The following is a 20898-nucleotide window of genomic DNA, read 5'->3' as shown; positions in this document are numbered from 1 at the left end:
TCAATGCTAAATAGTAGTAGGTTTTACGATTTTGCAAGGTAATGGGCAATTACCTAGCTAGCTTCACTACATTATCTGGCATTTAAAATAACATCAAAGGGTACGGGGCGTGGAGAGAGTGCGAGAAAATAACATTTCAACGTTTCAGTGGATTGAATGGATGGCTAAAAATGTTTATTTTCCCTATGCTTTATGAAACTTGCTTGCCTAGAAATTTTTCGTTATTGTCCTACATGTCAAGAGATTCTATAATCTTTGCATTACACTTGTGATACAGCTGCGATATAATTTTGTTAATAGTGAAATGTTCCTGACAATACAGGTTTGTCAGTAAACAGTGTACTTTTGTGTTACACATAAAATAGCAATCTTGTGGACCACTAAGTAGGGATACTGCTATAATCTACAATCAACAATTATATGACATATGAATAATTCGGTCTGTGTATCAAATTGCCTATTTGATGGTGTTACAGTTATACTACTATTGTATGCCCGGAGTAGCTAGCAATATGGATGCTCGACGAAACGTTTTTCCTTTCGAAAGAAATGGCAATTAGTAAATGTGTTATTGGTACAGTACAGTAAACCTATCCATTTTGGTGATACTTACGCTTGGCTTCATTCATTCCATCAAGATGTCATATTTTACGCACCATTTCTGATTTATTTTAAAATTCAGGTTTTTGGAAAACAATTTCATATAATTGTATTAGATGAACCACGGCTTTTTAGAGTGTATGTAAAGCAACCAGGTACTTTGAGTTTTAATTGATTATGATATATAGGCCCTGCCAGAGCAGTCAATTCTCCCATAGTAAAATTATAATCACAAAACAACCTTTATCAGAGAAGGAATACTTTTAATTTTCACAATATCAAGATATGATGAGTTTTGGCAATAAAAATTCAATGAAGCTAGCAATATCGTCTACAAACGTTGTATCATGAAGTATAGCCGCTTATATACTTAACATGAGTACGGTAAACTCAGCTGAGCATCGTTTTGTAGATAGCCGTCACTCTAAGCAGTTAAAGAACTTCAACATTTATAAGTCTTGCTTTATAGCATAGGTCAAACGGTAAACATAATAGTTTTGGTGCCCTACTGTGATTATTACTTGAAACAATTGAGATTGGAATATCTTGCACGAAATAAAATAACATTGGCAATATATGAGACGTCCCATAGTAATCGACAGCTCAAGAATAGTTGCAACAATTTTAAATAGCAACAAGAAGTATAATTGTTTTCAAAAGGGTATCGGGGTCTATTCCCATGATAATGAAATAATACATTCATAAATCACCTATCTATGTCAGGGTTTATCTGTGCATTAGTTTATTATTTTGTTGCAGATTGGCGTACACTTTTCACCGTCTACATAAAGATGATTTTGAAACGCATTTTTTTCGTTTTTTTCGGAGTACTTAAATTCTACAAATTTCGTTCCATCATAGCTCTCCCTTACGCGGTAACTAGATTTCGTCAGCTTTCTGAATCCCTCTCGGCCCCTGCGTCCAAAATGAAACGTCAGGTCGAACCACACTTTCCGACTCAATGCCAAGGGGTCGCTGCTGGACAAAACGCCACTGGAAGCTAACTTTCTCAAGTCGTACGTTGATATCGGAGTTTTGTGTTTTGTTGAATCAAGTCCGTCCGCCTTGAGCTGCTTGCACAGAGCTACAAAGATGTCGTTGGTGGCTTTGAATTCTCGATCGCGTATGATGTTTACATTGCGACGGTACGGGGAGAATTCAGATGTCGGTTAACTGAAGCACGGATTCCGGTCAGGCTTGATTTCGAGTACCGTTCCCCGGTCTTGCTTCGTGCCTCGGCATAAAATCGCCTCAAAATTACCGCCAATCCTTCTGGGGAGAGATATTCGAACGCCGGGTTTTCATTTTTTTCGATCAGCCAGTCTAGAAAAATTTGAAATCAAAGAAACCGATTAGTGACATGTCATGAGGTCATGTCAAAAGGTCAAAAACCGTAATCGTTTTTTTTTTGTAAACATAGGCGTGACCCACGGAAGGGACCGTGCGTGACCGTACCGATATATTAATCTCCGATCTATCGACTCACCTCGCAGAAGTTTTACGCCCCATGTTGTCTGCTTTGTGGTCGCTTTCTCGTCTTTCAGTAACTCTATACTGTCAAGGTCATCTTCGGTGAAGTTACCAAATCGTGTTGGTTGCATTGGCTGGACAAATTCCTCAGTTTCTTGAAGGAAATCCTTCTCCGTTAACTCTCGTGCAGCATACTCGGCCATGTTTACATTGCAGACGACATCAAAGGGGAGCACAACACAATTTTTAGGTCGTGCAAAATTCTTTAATTAATTAATCCAAAATGAAATGAATGTGTACTTATTGGTATGTATTTATTATATTTTTACCAAAATATTTCTCTGATATCTAAATCCTGCCCTCTCCTTTATTTGCGTACGTTTTCACTTTTATATTCATATTCTGGGGCCAACGATAGCAGTGCTTTATGGTTTATTTAACCATGGCTTGCATAAATTAAAACCGGTTCTCATCCAATCATAACATTATGTCTCTGGCACAATTGCACTGATATAATATAATTAGTATTATAAATATTACATATCATCGTCTGGGAAACAGCCCTTGCTTCATTTTTCTCCGTCTATAAATATTAGAAATCAATGAAAGAAATTTATTTATTTTATATATTAAAGTTAATTTCAGACAATGTGTCCATAGCAGCATTACACAAACAAAACGAAAATTATACTGAAATTATTCAAAAATTTGGAAAAAAGAAACGGAGATAATGAGTAAATTTCTACTAGCGAGAGAAAGAGTAAACTTGTGTACAACTGCTTCCTCCAGAAACGGATAATGTCACTTTGGCAATGCCGCTCTGATTTACATATAACAGAAATCAATGCGTTTGGAGATCTATCAATTCTGCATTTGCAGTTGTAAATACTATTTTGGATAACTTCCCTGTGGCATATAATAGACACAAACATATTTGAAGCACTGCTACTAGCAGATACACTTATAATCGTCTTCCAAACATTGTTATACATAACATTTATTTGTTCAAAACTTTTGATTTATAGTTAAACCATAAATGGCAGCAAAATATTTTACAGTAAGCAGAAAACAAGCCTTTCTTGACATCAATAGGACGGTGTTTACATTGTCTCAATAGTATAATATAGCCATAAAACTTAGCAACATAGAATACAATTATAACATTCACAATATCACAACTTAACCACTATAAAGAAAGAAATTGTGACAAATATTCGCTGATTACTGCTACAAAATTTCACAAGGTCCTGTGTTCAGATGAAAATGAGACAGCGACACAACGCAACACATACATATGTACAAAGACAAGCATTAAGTGGATTTCGAAAAATAAACTTAAAAGTACATTAAATTGTCCACGCCGTCGAAGCTTTCGATTTTTCAGTATCCTTTTTGTTTACACCTCTCTCTGCAATGTCTTTTTCCGGCAGTTGCTCAATGTCAACCTTGCGTTTCTTCCTATAGAGGTTAATGTAGAATTTACACAAAAGGCAAACACAGACCGGGCCAACAGCTAAAATAGCGAAGACGATCACCGCAAGAATAACCCACCATTCGACGAAAGAAGACCTGGTAGGGAGATCCTGATTAGTTCGGCAGACGATGACTCCAACACCACCATCGGCCACATCACTGAATGGTAGACACAGAAAGTTGTTGCTTTTGTCATCTTCAAACGTTGCATTAATAGTGGCTGCAACAAAAGAATAAATTAGGTCATATTAGCTGATATAAGGAACGGGTCTACTTTCATTTTACTTGTGATGTACTGATTTTTGAAAAGTTGCCATAAAAAGCATAGACATATTTGATCTTTTATGTTTTATGTTTTTTTATCGCGCCTAATTTTTTTTAGCAAATTACGCAAAGCACACGTACAGAGTGTCTTAACTAACTGAACGAAAGTATTTTGTAAATTTTGGATTGACTTTTTTCTTTAAGATGTAGTTGATTAAAGACATTTACCCTTCTCGAAGACGATGCAAAGATACTTGAAATCACTACAGTTTTGCCCAGGTACAGTTACTTCTATCACGATGTTACTATATTTGGTATCACTCCATGGACAAATAGAATCAGACAAATTTGTAGCGTTGAGGTTGACGTTACCCAAGATGATTTTCAAATCAGCGTCTGCACTGTCGTGACTGGCGATATAGGCGCTAAATCCAATATTCTCAACTCCACCAGGTACCACAGTGCCGCCAGCATTATGAAGGCCAATGTCGATAGTGACTGCAGTCGGTGTGTCATAAATATATTTCAGTGACTCCGCAGTTGTTATATCAACCGCAACAGGTACAACGTCTACAGGTATAAAAATGTTTGTTACCATCATATAGAATTCATGACAATCATATATCTTTCAACTAGACACTCTGCATGATGTCAACCTTATATGAAATTTTCTACGGTTCACTGTCTTATCATACTGCTCGTTTTTAGTCATACGGAAACTCAATATATTGACTTTCAAGCTGAATATATAGTACGCTTTCCATCTATCTGTACGTATGTAGCAATCTAGCTATCTCTGTATCTCCCTGTCTCTCTGTCAATTAGTCTCTCTCTGTATCTGTGTGCCTCAGTGTCAACCTTCTTGGTTAATGATCCATAATTGAATCTTTCTTTAAACAGACCCTTTATACATCTATGTAGAATACATAAGAAGACGTACTAAATCTTGACAGATATTCTCTTGTCAAGAATCCGAGAAAGACTTACCTGACGTAAAATTTGTTGGTCCAACTGATTCACTGAATAAACCACTCACAAATGGCAGGCAGAAGAAGTCATTGTCACTTTTGTAATCTGTGTAATTACCAACGTGTTCTATGACAACACAAAGGTGGCTGTGTGTTTTGCATTTCTCAGCTGGGTAGTTGTTCACAGCAGTCGGCCAATCAGGGACTTGGTAGGCTTGGCCACCACCAGCGATAATGCCATTGGAGCGACGCAGAACTACGTCATCGTTTAGTGAGAAAGATTGAACTTGAACCGGATCCCTCATCTTGTCCCCTTCAAGTGCAACGATGTACATACCCATGCTATAATGGAATCGACCATCGCTGAGAGTGGAGAGATCATCTGGGCCATTGTTCCTGACTGTAATCGACATGACTTCGATTGACACATTGGTTCCAGTTTCAAATGTCACCATGGAAGGCATCGGGTTGAAGATAGTGTATATTTCTAGAGACAAGTCTGTTATTAAAATACAGAAAGTGTTTGAGTAGAGTCCGAGGAATGAGTAAAACTATGCTAAAACGATATAAAATAAATAACCCCGGAAAAGTTACAAAATTATTCAAGCGGATCATTTCATAAGACAAACCAGAGATTCCAATCTGTCTTTTCTTATCCTTCATTCTGTTTGTTAGGCATACTGTCATCGATTCTGATATCCCCTTTCCCCTTTTTGATTTTTTTCAAGATTTTCTGTTATACGAACTATTCTTCAAGAAATAAGAAAAAAGCTACCTATCCTTCACGAATTAAGAAAAACTCTACTGGAATAAACCAAACAGTAACAGAATATGTTATACTGCAGGCGGCAAAATACGAGGTAACAGCCATTAGTCATCACACGTACCTGCATTAATTGACACGCATGCAGTGGTGAAATAGCTAAACAATAGTATTTGACGGATTAAGTCTGAAGGACACATCTGTTGAAAGAAGTGTGGGTTATAGGTTATTGGGAGTTCAATGGCTTAGAATAGTAAAAGAGTCGACTTACAATGAAATGAGCACCCAGGACTTAGTAATATAAATATATCAGTAGAAAGTCGATATCAAAGTGAAAACAGTATGCAATTCTATTTTTACTATCCCAGACAATGCACACTTGTATATCGTATAATACGTGAAATCTTGTAGACGTCTAAGACGCGTTTCGACCGACGGAAACCTCATGGTATCAGTTTTGATTGGAGTTGTAAAAAACACGACAGTTTACAGTTATTTACACAACATGAAGATGTGGCCAGTTTCTCTAATTGCCTCGAATTTGAAACAGGAATTAAGAAAGGTTATATGAGAAATTTTCACGCGGTTTTTTTCTAATCTGTACTTTTGTACGAATAGCTGTGACAACACGGCATTTGATGTCGGTTTTTTAGAGTTGGGGGAGGTGTTAAAGGGCACGTTTGCTTTTAAGGTTCTGAGTATCTGAGCAGAGCAATTATTGTATCTGAGCAGCGCAATTATAGCAGCCGGTCACATGTGGGTCAGATATCAAATCAAGAGAAAGATCTTATCCGGACTTAGGACGGTCTGTTTGCATCAAATCCCATATCTTACTAAGGATCGCGAACACTGTACACCGGGTTTGATCGATTTGAAAATGACGTGGTCGTAAAGCCTTACCTTAAAATAGGGTGATCAGGGATACTGAAATTAGAGATCGGTCGAATCCTATATTTCTTCGTCAGTAAGGGAGAAGTTTTTAAAGAACACGTTGTAGGATCACTGAGTTTCTGACAGCAGCGTCCTCTCATCGGTATATAAAGAACCTGTTCCTCGTAAAATACCTTGTTTAAATCGATAATCTATATTAGCTGAGGTTAAGGTCAGTGACGTGGTTAATTTTTTGTATACATCATCATCAAGACTGCCCTTGCCATTCAAAAGGTCAAGTTAGTGTTACGCAGATACATTTATCGTCAATGTTACCGATGTCACGTGCCGGTATATATTGTTACGTGTTTAATTGCATGAGGGCGATTGATCGAGGCGTCACATCCATACGCAGTATATTTTCTAACCCCCCCGGCATTTCATCAGATATATTCACCAATAAAAGAACAAATAATGCATTTTTAAAGTTTAAGACATGCCATAGGAAGACGTCACTAAAATGCAATTAATAGATAATACAATACTGAAAAGGGCGACCACTCATTTATCTGACTGAAACATAATAAGAATTAAATTGAACTTGTATTGGATGTAATGATGTGTTATAGCATATGATTCATGTGGAACCAGTCCTGCATATTATACGCATAAGTCAAAAGATTTCTTCCTCCTTTATTTCCAAACAGAATGTGCCGTGGAACAGTATTCAAGTAGTCTTCGAATGTTATCTCCATTAAAAAGTGCCTCATAAAGTTAGATAAAACAAATACAGTTTTATTGATGTTAAAAAGTCTTAATTTAGGACTTCATCAAAAGCTGAAGTATGTAGGGACGTTACGAGATCAATAATTTATGCAATGGTAATTGTTTAGCTTTTGTTTGGACGTCATTACAGACAAATTCACTGACGCCCAACCAGTTTTAGTAGCCTTTCTGAAGTGGAGTAGACTTGCTGAACTCACTCGAATGCATTGTTTACAATAAAAGAAATGGGGAATAGAGACTGGGGTTACACAAAGGCCATAAAGTGCACGGTAATTACTCATATTATATCGACGTCATTTATGGTCTTTATACTAGATCTCAAGTACTTTTCGATAAAGTTGTTAGAAAGAAACGAGTCCTTGATCCTTTTATGTCCATAAGTTTAATAAAACTGATTATTGTTCCACTTATTCTTTTGAACCGGAAACACAATTAATATGCCAGATGTTCCATGACAAATTTCCAGAAAGGTATTGTTTCCATATTTCAGGTTTACAGTAAAATGCTACAGGAAAGCGGAAGACCTGTATTTCAGTAGTAAAGTTTGAGATGTAACACCAGAACACATATAGGTCAAAAAATATTGTGTCGTCGTCAATTGTCTATTGTATGGTGTATTTCGTCAAGGTACAGCCCACTAGGACAACAAGCGTTGGGTTGTCTAGAACGAGTTCGCTCATACAATCAACGGCAAAAGCGAGTTTCAAAGAAATTCAACGATACATTCAACATAATTTCACCTTGTGCAGTGGAAATTTGTTTAAAACTTGCACAACATTTTTATTACACCATTTAATACATTTAATACATTTAGATATTATTTGTGTATAATATGGTCGCAATAAACGACAGACATTCCCATCGAATAAAACACTGAATGCAATGACCTGATAAGTATGGGTGTTCTATACCAGAAGCTTTACAAGCTACGAATAAGCTCACGCTTGAGCGCGTATTCCTTGGTTACTTATCAAAAAACAACCCTGAATGACATAATATCTCCAAGAGCACATTTCTGTAAAGGAACATGATCAAAAACCTGAAATGACCATTATCGAATAACATTGTTTCCTTCCTCCTGATAAGTGATCAGTTTCTTGATATGTATAAACGTCACACATTAATTTGTAAACTCCATGCGTAACAATCTACAGTCTGTCGCATCAGGACAATAACACTTTAATTAAATCATCCACGAGGGTAAACCTATAATATCAAAGGAGGCATCTGTTCTCGCAGCTCTGCAATATTTTTTTCTAGATGTATTAGCCTAAATTATTCTACAAGGCTAGCTCAAACTTTACTACGGAGCACATTTCCAATTTCTAGAAACGACGGAAACATGTGGTTGAGGGGTTACCGACGAGTTGTTCTGTGCTGCCTTTATTTGATGCCAATCATAGTGGCTATGTTTTACATCAGGCGCTGGTACGTATTGACACGAAATAATCCGTATTTCGCACTGTCAAAAACACAGGTATGTAAAATTGTATATTTCTACATTCAATTACATGCGAACGTAACAGCATCGTAGCAGATCGCGCTCAAAATACCGAGTGGCAATGAAGACAGTTGATTTTATTGGTAATATGTTTTGAAACTTAAGACCGAACATACCCATTTAGTACTGGGGATGTTTGTAGGCGATGTTTAACCAGCAAAATGATTTATTGAGTCGAGCCGATGTACTCAAATAGAACTTAAAATTAAATCATTTTTGGGAATGTTTCGGCATAAGACATAAGATAGATTTGTTGATTCGACCGTATGGTGCAATGATAAATGGTTGACAAATGAAATAAATAAAATACATTGTCTGGTGTTGGAAATCGGTAAACATTGACTACTGCTCATCATGTTTTTATTGTAAAACCCGGAACACGATGGAATACACAAGAAGGAAGATCGGTCGAACAACTCTCATATAACGGTAGTGACATGCAGTAAACATGCATTTATCAAATCAGTAGGCAAGATGCCTTGTGACAAAAAATAAACTAATAACGAGACATGTAAACTCCACATAAGCAAACACGAGTATGTTCCTGACTTAGAAAATGATATTGAAAATAAATGAATCATTAAGGTAGAACGAGTCCCATACAGATATTCGAACTCTCAAATGTCTACAATTTTTTGTGATCTACCTCTTTTTGCGAATATTTCAGAGCTTGAAATTTTTCAACCGTCTTAGTTTTTCGACAGTCCAAAATATTATTCCTCCCCGTGGAGAAACACAGGGATTGCGGCCAATAAAAATTTCAAATTTCGCAAAATGTTAGGCAATCTGTTGCTCTAGTTCGAAAACTTGCACGATGACCTCTGATTGTTCTTGTTGATTTGGTAAGAGAATGGTCTGGAGAAAATGTGTTAATCTTTTACTTACGGGCTGCATACTACCTTAAACAGTGAAAAATAAACTAAAAGAAACCAAAGCAATATGGAAAATGGTTAAAATGTACAGACTGCATGGCCCTAAACTGTATCAGTACTTGGATTTTCTCAGTGTAAGTTATCTATAACGACAGCTTAAGTCAATATTGAATGCTTCTTTGTTTATTTCAATCCATGGCCCTGTGGAAATTAGAAAAATTCCATTATCAGCGAACATGGAATGGAAATTGACGACTATAGTATGCCTTCTGGGAAAAGCGTTACTACTAATTTACCAGAACATGCTACGGTGGCTGAAGTGAGCAAAGTTATCGGCGCCACATTTCACACGAAACTACATTCTGCCTCTAAAACCAACATCACTCAATATATTTTACCTATCAAGACAAAATGGGAGGAGGGTCTAACAGCCAGTACGAAAAGTTCAAGAATGGTGTCATCTTCTCGCTGCTTACAAATCGAACTTTAGTCTTACTTCCATTTTTCCTTCATGGCGGTCACGTGCGAGGAATTACCATTGAACATTTAAGATCATTTAATGACACGTTTGATGTTGATATGTTGGAAAGATTGTTGCCCTTGACTACACTTGAGCAATACCAAGAGTTCTGCGATTCAGAGAATACAAAAGTCATAGGATGGAATATCTCAACGCAAGGTTACAAGAAAACTAGACTTGCACGTTATGAACGAGTCATCGATATTGACCTTCCCAATGAGGAAGCGATCGTGAACTTGGAACCTGGCTGCACGCTAGATGACCTCTTTGAGACACTTAAAGATGAAAAATGTATTGCTTTTGCCACGGACACCTTGCTGAGAGTGCAACTAACAACAGATAAAAGAAAGGATATGAACAGGGCAGTGGCTAAACATCTGTTACGAACACCGAAAATAAGACGTGCAGCTGACTCATTAGTTGATGGGATTTGTGAGGGAGACCGTTTTTTAACCTACCACTGGAGAAATAAGACAACCGAGCAACCGTAAGTTTTAATTAAAAAAGGCAATGGATTCGACAAGGATTATGGCGATTTCCATTGAAAATCAATTTAAATGATTGAAATCGTTATGGTTACACAGGTATATTGTCAATGCGTGAGTTACGATGGTTAAAAATGACAGACAAGTTCAGTATAAATCAACGAAAGACAAAGTCATACATTAATCACATGCATAAATAATGGATCGCAAGGATACTGGCTATTCCTAGAACACAATATTGACAAACCTACAAGTACATCACCTTATGGCCATAATGTCTCTTAAGGATATGCTTTTCGCTGTTGGTTTGTTTATATGTGGTTGGTAGTTTGCTTGTTGGTTTTGTTTTTCCATGTTACCAAATTTATTTGTTACTCTCATGACTCATTTTACGATGAACACAAATCTATCAAATTACAGATGTTATTTTGGGCATGAAAAATACAAAGGTCACTGCGAAGCAATCAGGAAAGAAGTTCGTAAACTGGCAGATCTTGCTGTGGATGCCGTGCTTAATTTGATGAAGAAAGAAAATATTGAGTGTCTTTATATTGCGTGTCCACTCTGGTCTCTGGTGGGTGCGATTTTAGTCTTTATTGTTAAACTTGTTAAATGATTGTTCATTATAAAAGCATAACGACTAGTTATGTACTTCTTCGTTTTTGTGTTTAGAAACATTGACCTCGAGCAAGTTACTTGTTCAAATGCAGTGTCGACATTTGAGCTGACATATACGCAAAACTGCAGGGACATGAATAGCGACACATTTTCAACAAACTGTAAGAAAAAGACAAATAATCATCTCAATGTATGCGTTTCACTATCCAGTGTGAATATTTCCCTCCTTTTAAGTCTTTCCTTTTCCTAACCGAATCTTGTTTCCTTCTGACGACGCTAACTGACATGGAATTAAGTTTCATTGGTACATATCTACCTTCTAAGTGATGGTAAAAAGCTAGTAGGGCTTTCTTACCGTGTTCTATTATTATCAAAATTCAGTTGGGTACACTATCCAGTAGTCTGTGCATCCCGGCGGATAACAGGCTTGGTACTTCCTGTCAGGTCAATTGCGGACACTTACAGTTGTTTGCGTTAAACCGTTGGCAATACAGGAACAAGACGTTGTCTAAATAGAGGCGTCGCAAACACTGTCAGTAGCAATTATCGTTCAGTTGTAGCATCTGTCAATCACAAAGAAATCAACTATTTAAAGTTGAAACATGGTCTAGAAGGAGGTCAGACATAGTCAAAATGACGTCACCAGATGCGCACAAAAAATCCTAGCAAATGATGCGTTTCGGAAACTTAGCGGGATGCCTGTGGATGTGTGGTGGTGATGGTGTTGTTGTTGTTTTGAATTCGTGTTGCCTCTTTCGAGACAATGTTTCAACACATGCATGGTTACCTGATATTTCCACCGAGACAATTTACGTCTAGTAGTGTTGTGAACTTCTCAATTTAGACAGTATGTACAGTTTGTGTATTGCCAAAGATTCAAAGCACACAACTATAAGGTAGCAAAGAACATTGTAAAAGCATTATGTATATGTTTCTAACTTCGAAGTGGGAGAAAGAAACTCACATTTTGTGTTTATTTGCCTTAAGAAATGGAAGTTTTAGTAATTGTAGTATTTACCAAATGATATAGTTCTCTTCGTTAAATAATTTTTTTTCGTAATTTTAATCCTAGTGAATTTCACAAAACCGTTTTCTTTGCCATTCCGTTTTTGATTTGGCAGTCTTGCTATGCATATGTAAAAATATTTTAATATACTCAGGGGACTAGTAAAAGATGAGAACATAGGGCGTAATACTTTTAGCTATTTTCTTTCTGTGTATTTTCAGGAAATAGTAGACATTTTCTCTAGGAGACTGTCAAGAAATCGAATTTACATCTCACAGGATTTAAAAGTTCCTCCGATGTATCAATATCTCTTTAAAGATTATTACACGCTTTCTCTTGTTGAACAGGAAATCGCTTACAGTAAGTTTAACTATATATTATAGTGCCAGCGTATCATATATGAATGGAAAGTTCAAAGCTTAAGTTGCATAGCGGTCTAATTTCTTGCCATTTCAGGTACCATCGATAAATCATTACCAGCGACGGTATACCACTTGATTTTGACCCGGTCACAACACATATGTGCACGAGCACAAGCGAAAGCGAAAATTAAGTGGTATACCCCTCGCCGAGGTTATATATTGCTTTCATATCATAATATTCTACTGAAATTCTGGTGTGAAATACGACAAATGGAAATTTTCTCAAGCTGAGAGCCAGTACTATAAGGCCACTATAGTATGGAAATTTCTACGTCTCGACCAATCAGGTCGCAGTATTTGCGTCACCAATATCCGGTTATGAAATAATGTCAGTTAGGAGCTAGTCAATTTCGGCTTGGGGGCGGTGGATTCATGGGGTCACCCTGTTTGTGACTTTGCTGATGGGTGGTCATCATGTTTTTGTAATATTCAGTAGAGGTCAGTGTTTTTGAATTTCAACACCGGCCCATACTTGCCTAAAATATATCATATCAGCCACAAATTTCATCTCCAGTTCCTTTTTTCGGAGCGGTCTTCGGGCGCGTAACTTTAATATCAGACATATATATATTTCACATAATATTAAGACATAAAGCTATCAGAAGAGTAATTTTTGAGAAACAAATTTTTGACCAGAAATGCAAAAAAAAATCCCCAAATATACAAAAATGTAGATTTTATCATAATTTGAAAATATCATATCTTGATCATCGCTATAACATGTATACCCAATATCAAAGCTATCAGACAAGCAGCTTTGACCTAAAATGGCAAAAATTGCCGTTAAAAACATATTTTCGTATTTTCGCACTATTTGAATAAATCTCAATCAGGTAAAACCTGAAGATCTGTGTCCCAAATATCTGAGGTATTCGACCAATAGTTTTGAAGAAGAAGATCTTTAAAAATTTTTGAACGAAAACAGCAAAAAATGCCCCGAAATACAAGTATGGAAATTTTTACCACAATTTGAAAAAACGTAACTAAGGTCACCCAAATTTGACTGTATATCAAGTTGGAAAGCAATCAGACAAGCGGTTTCAAAGAAGATTTTTGACCGAAAACAGCAACAAAATGTCCCCAAAATACAATTTGCAAATTTCACCACCATTTTAACAAACATAATTGAGGTCAGCCCAAGTGACCTGCACATCAAATTTCACAGCAATCGGACACGTGGTTTCAGAGAACAATTAGTGTGACCAAAAACGGCAAAAATTGCCCCAAAATACAAATATGCAAATTTCACTACGATTTGAATAAACCTAACTGAGGTCATCCTAGGTGAACTGCATATTAAATTTCAAAACGATTAGATATGCGGTTTCAGAAAAGAAGGCCATTGTTGACGGACTACGGGCGGACGCACGACGGACATTCAGCCTATTTGATAAGCTCGCATCGCTGACATCGGAACTAAAAATAGCTTTCTATGACTTCTCAGGAGATATAATTGGATAACTGGCAACATCCTAATTACCAACTGAAGTTTCTGATTTACTGCTGTTCTCTCGTTGACATTGATGATGACATCCATTTATGTACAATAGTTCTTGACATCTGACTATGCAGAGACAGTGACAAATACATTCACAGCTCATTCGAAAATACTTTATTCAAACTTTAAATTTGCAACTTTGAAATCCTATCTTACAGGAGATTCATGTCAACAATTTCACAAAAACACAAAATGACTGAACGTTTACAATATACCAAAAACTATCCACTATCCCCCAGGCCGAAGAAACTGACCAGTCAACTAGTGCACTGTTTTCAGGTTCTTTAGTCATCCTTAGCTATTTGGAGTTAAACGGCAATTCAACACATACTTTGTAAAGGAGATGGGCGGAGCTTTTAGTTTTCCGAAATCTTTAATGATGTAGTGTACATGCAATTCATGGATATTCACTTAATTTTGACTATGAAATTTTTCATACAATGGCACCGGGGTTTTTGTGGTTCAATTAGTGTAAACAAACACAGATAGAATATCATCGTGGCCGGAAAAAAAAACTGACCCAACATTCATTCATTGGCCGAATATACATACGTCACTGGTCATTTGTACAGGACGTTCATCTCAACTGGCAATTTCTTTTCAACCACACGTATTTCCACTTTCAGGAGCCGCAATATTTGTAGCGGCGGGATGGTCGAACTGGTCAGACTTTGTGTCTGAAGGACGAGCGGCGACAGGGAGACTAACGTTCAACATCGGGAATTAGCCATGATTCCCGAAAATGTGGACGTGAAGATGGTTTAGTGTCTATTTTAGATTATGCTTGGTTTCTGTTGAAGGATATAGATATTGCAACGTTAAATTAGGAAAATAAAATTCCAATTGCTTCAAATCAAACAAACCATCAAATAATGCATGTGACATTTTCCTGATGTATCGCGGCCAAAAATAATACTAGGTACAGTGTTTGATGATTACACAAAATAGCTCTCATGACGTTGCTCCAATGATAAAAAATAGACCAATACCTTTTCTCGATGGTTTGTTCAGCGAATCAGTGGGACCAACAAACTGTCCGTCTGGTAAGTATGCTTTAGCTACTTTGGCGTATCAGTGAACACATATTATTCTGGGCAGACAAACAGTGAGAAGCCAAAATATACCTATTCGACAGATAAGATGAGCACATAGCTGTGTATTCAATTATCAAAGAGATGAAAGATAGATAGAATTGCGGGTATAAAGGTGTAGTGTCTAACAACTATCTCACATTTGCTGATTTCTATGAAGTAAACATCCTTGAGGCAACATACAGACTTGACAATCACATTCGTAAGATTAAGTATCCATGACGTCATATGTTAAAGTCTTTACTCTTAGGCAATAAAGTAAGTGATTGTAGTTAAATCATCAAGTTAGCACCAGCATCTATCCCCATGTTCCCACATACACTTCATACTCAGACATTACAAAGGAACTTCGATTCGTGGGGAGTATAGATTGCGTAAACTCAATGGAAAAACGTTAGCAGGATCACAGTCAATCTGTGGCAGCATGTAGGATAGCTACGGAAAATGTCATTCTTGAGCCGAACTGAGGACTATTTTGGACACAATTCTGTACTTATTTCCAAAATAAATATCTACTGAAGTATAAAAAAGATTTGGCTCGTTAGATATAATAAATTGATCAAATGCTTAGCCTAGATTCAATGGAAACAGGGAGCGGCTTCAATCTGCTTCCAATCATCATGAGTCACGTGGGTTTATGTAGATCTATAAACGCTAGCCGGGTAAACATATCATTTAGTTAAGTCAATATGTGTTCATAGCATTACATTACTTGCTGTATGAATGACTACCTGTAAAGTAACTTTATCATTCATGGGAGACAACGCAGCGGCAAGAAATCGTAAAAACACAACACTAACGGCTTTTATAGGGCGAATAAGTAAATGTCACGTATGCTGGCTGTTGTTTTGACAGGCAAAACAGCTGTCAACTACGCATATCCTTTCCCAAATCTAAAACGTTGAGAAAGGAACAAAATTGAATATATTTTGAATTCAGTACAAAAGTTTTAATTCATAAGTAAGATTTTATAGTAAATTTAAAAGAAATATTTCTAAATAAATCGATCGAAACGGGTATCTAATCCTCACCAGGTTTAGTACTATTTATGAGGACTAGTACAATGTACAATGACTGCTGGGTATGCCACAGCATGAGCCAAGCTGCCACCAGATTTTTTCGATATGGAGTTGGTATTACATTGCTACTTATCTGCTGTAGAGATATTTCATGGGAAGTGAGACACGACAGTTGGTATGAGAAAGCATTAATCACGGCATGCACCGCTGTGGAATATCTGTGTCATTGCATTCTAACTTTCGCAAAATTAGTGTTTCACTTGGAATCTAGTGGCAATTGTCGGCATAAAGCTTCAAATGTATTATGTGTAATGGGAGCGATTTAATTTCGATTGAACTGTTTGTGTATTAAGTTTGATTTCGCTTACTTGTTATGCAAACCAAAGAACAAACAATTCATTATAAAACTGTCATCTTGAAACATGGAAATGTCGACAATTTTACATATTTAATATACCCCTCCAGCTGTCACACTATCTTCATTAATTCAAAACCATGTACCCTTACCACAGTTCGTCTATACAAGCTGTCACCTCATAAAATTCCAATATGAGAAACAAAACATTCTGATTTCAGTTGAAAGTACAATGTATAAAATATGGTAATACAGTTTTATTGGAATGAAAAGTATTTTTCTTTTAATCACTTATCAGATAATTCCGAAATATAGAATATCATCTAATTGAATATAAATATTTATCAATACATATTGCACAATCACGTTATCTTTGAACTTCCCTTTATCATATTTATATTTAAGGAACATTTACGAACTGACATAATTAAAAATTATACTTATATCTAATACATATATACATACACGGATACACAATAGATGCTATTTGAAAATACTAATTTCTCTGTTTACACATCGGCAGAGTAAAAGTATGATATCTCATGTTTATTTGCAAATACATCATGTAAGAATATCAAACTTAATACGAAATATGACCTCTCTTGATTTGACTCATGTGTATTGAATTTTACATTCTGTCAAAGTGTTTCGATGTGAACTTTGTATCTTGTTGACATCATCTTCGACTACAATGCTTTTAGCTGGCTGTTTCTCAACATCAATCTTGTTTTTCTTCCTGAACAAGTTTATATAAATTATGCATAAAAGACAAACAAACATTGAACAAGCAGCTACCATGGTGCAAAATATGACAACCAGGATAGCCCACCACTCGTCAAAAGAATATTGAACAGGCAGTCTCTGATCAGTTGGGCAGATGATAACACCAGCACCACCGTCGCTAATTTCACCAAATGGAAGGCAGATGAGATTGTTCCTGTCGTCGTCTTGGAACGTGGCATTTTCAGATGCTGCAACAAATGGCAGGTTGAATATATTTAACAGTTAAACGTTAATACTAACAGACGTGTTTCCACGTACATAAGATATAATACTACGTTAACTGCTATATTTGTGAACTTTTGACACACTGTTTTGATGTTAGCTCTTTTCAAAATATTCGTAAAATACACATTACCTGTCAAAGTTATTAGTAGCTATCCTTTTGTTAACGAAAAACTTAGAATAACGAAATAAACAACAATCTGTAAAACGCATTGTTTTTTTCATTAATTCGTTTTTGATTTTGTTTATATGATGCCAGTATTGATTGACACCTAATTGACAGTGTACACGTTACTGTCTGAAACAAAGTGAATTCAGTGACTGTTTTGGCAATAATCTATTTCTCTACTTGCCTATTACCTTAGTTATTGTATCCTGATAAGACACTTACCTTTCTTGAAGACAATGCAAAGGTACTTAAAGTTAGTGCAGTTTTGCCCTGGAACAGTAACTTTAACGATGACATCACTGTATACAGTATCACTCCATGGACCAACAGAATCAGACATATTTGTAGTGTTCAGGTTGACGTCATCACAGTCGATTTTTAAGTCAGCATCTGCACTGTCGTTACTGGCAACAAAAGCGCTGAACCCAATGTTCTCAATTCCACCTGGTACTATAGTGCCGCCAGCATTATGAAGCTGAATATCGATGGTAACTGTGGTCGATGTGTCAGAAACAAACGTTGGCGTTTCTGCACTAATAACGTTAAGTGCAAGTGGTACAATATCTATGGGGTAAAAAGATTAAATGATTTTATCGACCAAGCAAGGGGAGGACTCATAGTTAAGGTTTTGAATGATACTCTTAGAGAACGCCCTTTTTGTGTTACTGTATTCTATCAATTAATTAATTAATTAATTAATTAATTAATTAATTAATGAATGAATAAATGAATGAATGAATGAATGAATGAATGAATGAATGAATTAATTAATTCATTCATTCATTCATTCATTCATTCATTCATTCATTCATTCATTCATTCATTCATTCATTCATTCATACATTCATTTATTCATTCATTCATTAATTCACTAATTAATTAATCCTTTCATTCATCTATCTATCTATCTATCTATCTATCTATCTAGCTATCTATCTGTCATCTCTTTGATAATTAATGCAAAATTATATATGTTCATCCTATCTGCCTAATAGGTATATTTTGGCTTGTCACTGTTTGTCTGCTCAGAATAATATAGGTTCATTAATACGCCAAAGTAGCCAAAGCATACTACCAGAAGGACAGTTTGTGGTCCCACTGATTCGCTGAATAAACCATTGACAAAAGGTAGGCAGAAGAAGTCGTTGTCGCTATTGTTGTCTGTGTGATTTCCAACGTGTTCTAAAACAACGCAAAGGTGGCTGTGTGTTTTGCATTTCTCGGCTGGGTAGTTGATCACAGCAGTTGGCCAATCAGGTACCTGGTAGGCTTGGTCAGCACCAGAAGCAAAGGCATAGGATCGTCGCAGAACGACTTCATCGTTCAGTGAGAAAGATTGAACTTGAACTGGATCCCGCATCTCGCCTCCTTTCAAAGCCACCATGTACATACCAATATCATAATGTATTTGGCCATCATGTAGCGAGGGAATATCATCTGGGCCATTGTTTCTGACAGTAACTGACATGACGTTGATTGACACATTGGTTCCTGTTTCAAATGTCACCATAAACGGCATCGGATTGAAGATGGTGTAAATTTCTAGTGACAAGTCTATAACGTAGAAAACAAAAACATAACAGTTTTACAAGTAGCCATACAGCATAAAAGTATATTGTACAGTAAAACATCAGGAAATTAAGGGTCCAGGTTTCACAAAGTGTTTTTTGATAAATAGAAAGTAAACATTTATATCAGCTTGACAAATACATTTTTGACGTTAAGCATTAAGTTTCACCTTAAAGGATATCAAGCAATTGATAGCATACTTACCAACATAAGAGGAGATGCATGTTGTCACACATACGCTCAATAATATCATTTGGCGAATTAGTCCCGGGCAACTCATCTGGGAGACAAAAGTTGGTAAAATTTTGTTTGTGAAGAGTGTATGTCTATGAAGGGAGATCTTTGCCAGTGAACGTTTTATTGTTTACGTTTCAAATCAGTTTTGTTATGGACGCAATATTATTTGCTCAACTATGTATCAGTAAAAGTGCTTTTGCATAATTATGTATCGACTGACATTGTTCGGGCTGTTAGTTGCACCATAGTGGGAGAACATCTGTGATATCAAGTATAGTCACTCGTCATATGAAAAAAAATGTAAAATTAATGTGTATGATGATTGACTGAAATGTTACATTGTGCACGTCTTACCTTCAGAAATAGCAAAAAAGTCCAGGTAAGAAATTGCTGGTCGGATTGGGATGTACAAGATGCCTCAAATGCTGTCGGGGTCGTCGTTTTCAGGCAGAGAAGTCCTTTTGGAATGTGTGGTGGCTGTAGGATCATTCCGTATTCTGACAGCAGTACCATCGTCACAGGTTATATGAAGATATTCTTCCTCGTAAAAGATTTTGTCGGAAGCCATCAACCTTTATGTTACGGTAGTGAGGCAAGTGATTGGTCAAAATTGTGACAATTTGTAATCATTGATAATCTGACCTTGCCATTGACAGGTCCAAACGTAAGCACGTCCACAGTCACGATTGCAATGTCAAGCGAAGGTTGTACTACAGTTAATGGCTTGTATTCATTTTCCTTTTGAGAAGAATTATTGATTTCACATCAACAAAATATGCGCTGTTAATTTCACAATATTACAATGCTTGGTATAACAAATTTGTGAAGGTAAAATTCTGTTAGTCCTAAAAAAATGTATTTTCTAATATACGTAGGTGGCATTCGTTGAAGATGTGTAGAGATGAATGTAAACCGCCTGTCCACAATTGTGTCTTTCTCTCTTTGTATCTGTCAAGGGCAGGTTGGAGCTTGTCATACGTTCAGGATAAAATCAAATGCTTCACACAAACTGGATTGGAGAATAATATTTGTATCTTGACAAGGGGTAAGGTGTTTTTCAGAGGAAAACATCATTCACATTGTGTCGCTAGAGCATGTATATGAATATGACAAGTTGGCATGAGATTTCAGCTAGCAAATATTTTGGTACGGGTGCAATGCATTACTTTTACAAAGAACGTCTCTCCAAAATATCTTTGGACGTGTCACCGAAAGCCGCTGCAAATCGTTTAACTCTACTTCAATTTTCACTTTATAATCTTTGTAAAGTCACAAAACGTTATCTTAACAATCGCACTACATAAGCCATGTCAACCGATATAATATCTCTCAGAGTT

The 20898-nt window shown here is 36.4% G+C and overlaps 1 protein-coding gene and 1 long non-coding RNA gene across 2 annotated transcripts; both read right to left on the bottom strand.

The window, feature by feature from the left end:
- Positions 1 to 1815: 1815 nt before the first annotated feature.
- LOC139124799 (uncharacterized) lies at positions 1816 to 5734 on the bottom strand. The gene is made up of 5 exons (XM_070690908.1): positions 5663 to 5734; positions 4795 to 5274; positions 4036 to 4377; positions 2087 to 3763; positions 1816 to 1923 (listed from the first exon to the last, which is right to left on the bottom strand). The coding sequence occupies exons 2-4, from the start codon at positions 5237 to 5239 to the stop codon at positions 3417 to 3419; spliced, it is 1134 nt and encodes a 377-aa protein (XP_070547009.1). The 5' UTR covers positions 5240 to 5274; positions 5663 to 5734; the 3' UTR covers positions 1816 to 1923; positions 2087 to 3416.
- Positions 5735 to 18855: 13121 nt separating this feature from the next.
- LOC139124570 (uncharacterized) lies at positions 18856 to 20047 on the bottom strand. Its single transcript, XR_011549963.1, has 3 exons — positions 19916 to 20047; positions 19529 to 19604; positions 18856 to 19309 (listed from the first exon to the last, which is right to left on the bottom strand). It is a non-coding gene; the product is annotated as an uncharacterized lncRNA (long non-coding RNA).
- Between the last annotated feature and the right edge of the window lie 851 nt (positions 20048 to 20898).

Source organism: Ptychodera flava (genome assembly GCF_041260155.1).
Source record: "Ptychodera flava strain L36383 chromosome 23 unlocalized genomic scaffold, AS_Pfla_20210202 Scaffold_24__1_contigs__length_23054250_pilon, whole genome shotgun sequence".
Taxonomy (NCBI): domain Eukaryota; kingdom Metazoa; phylum Hemichordata; class Enteropneusta; family Ptychoderidae; genus Ptychodera; species Ptychodera flava.
This window is presented reverse-complemented; position numbering and strand designations above follow the sequence as displayed.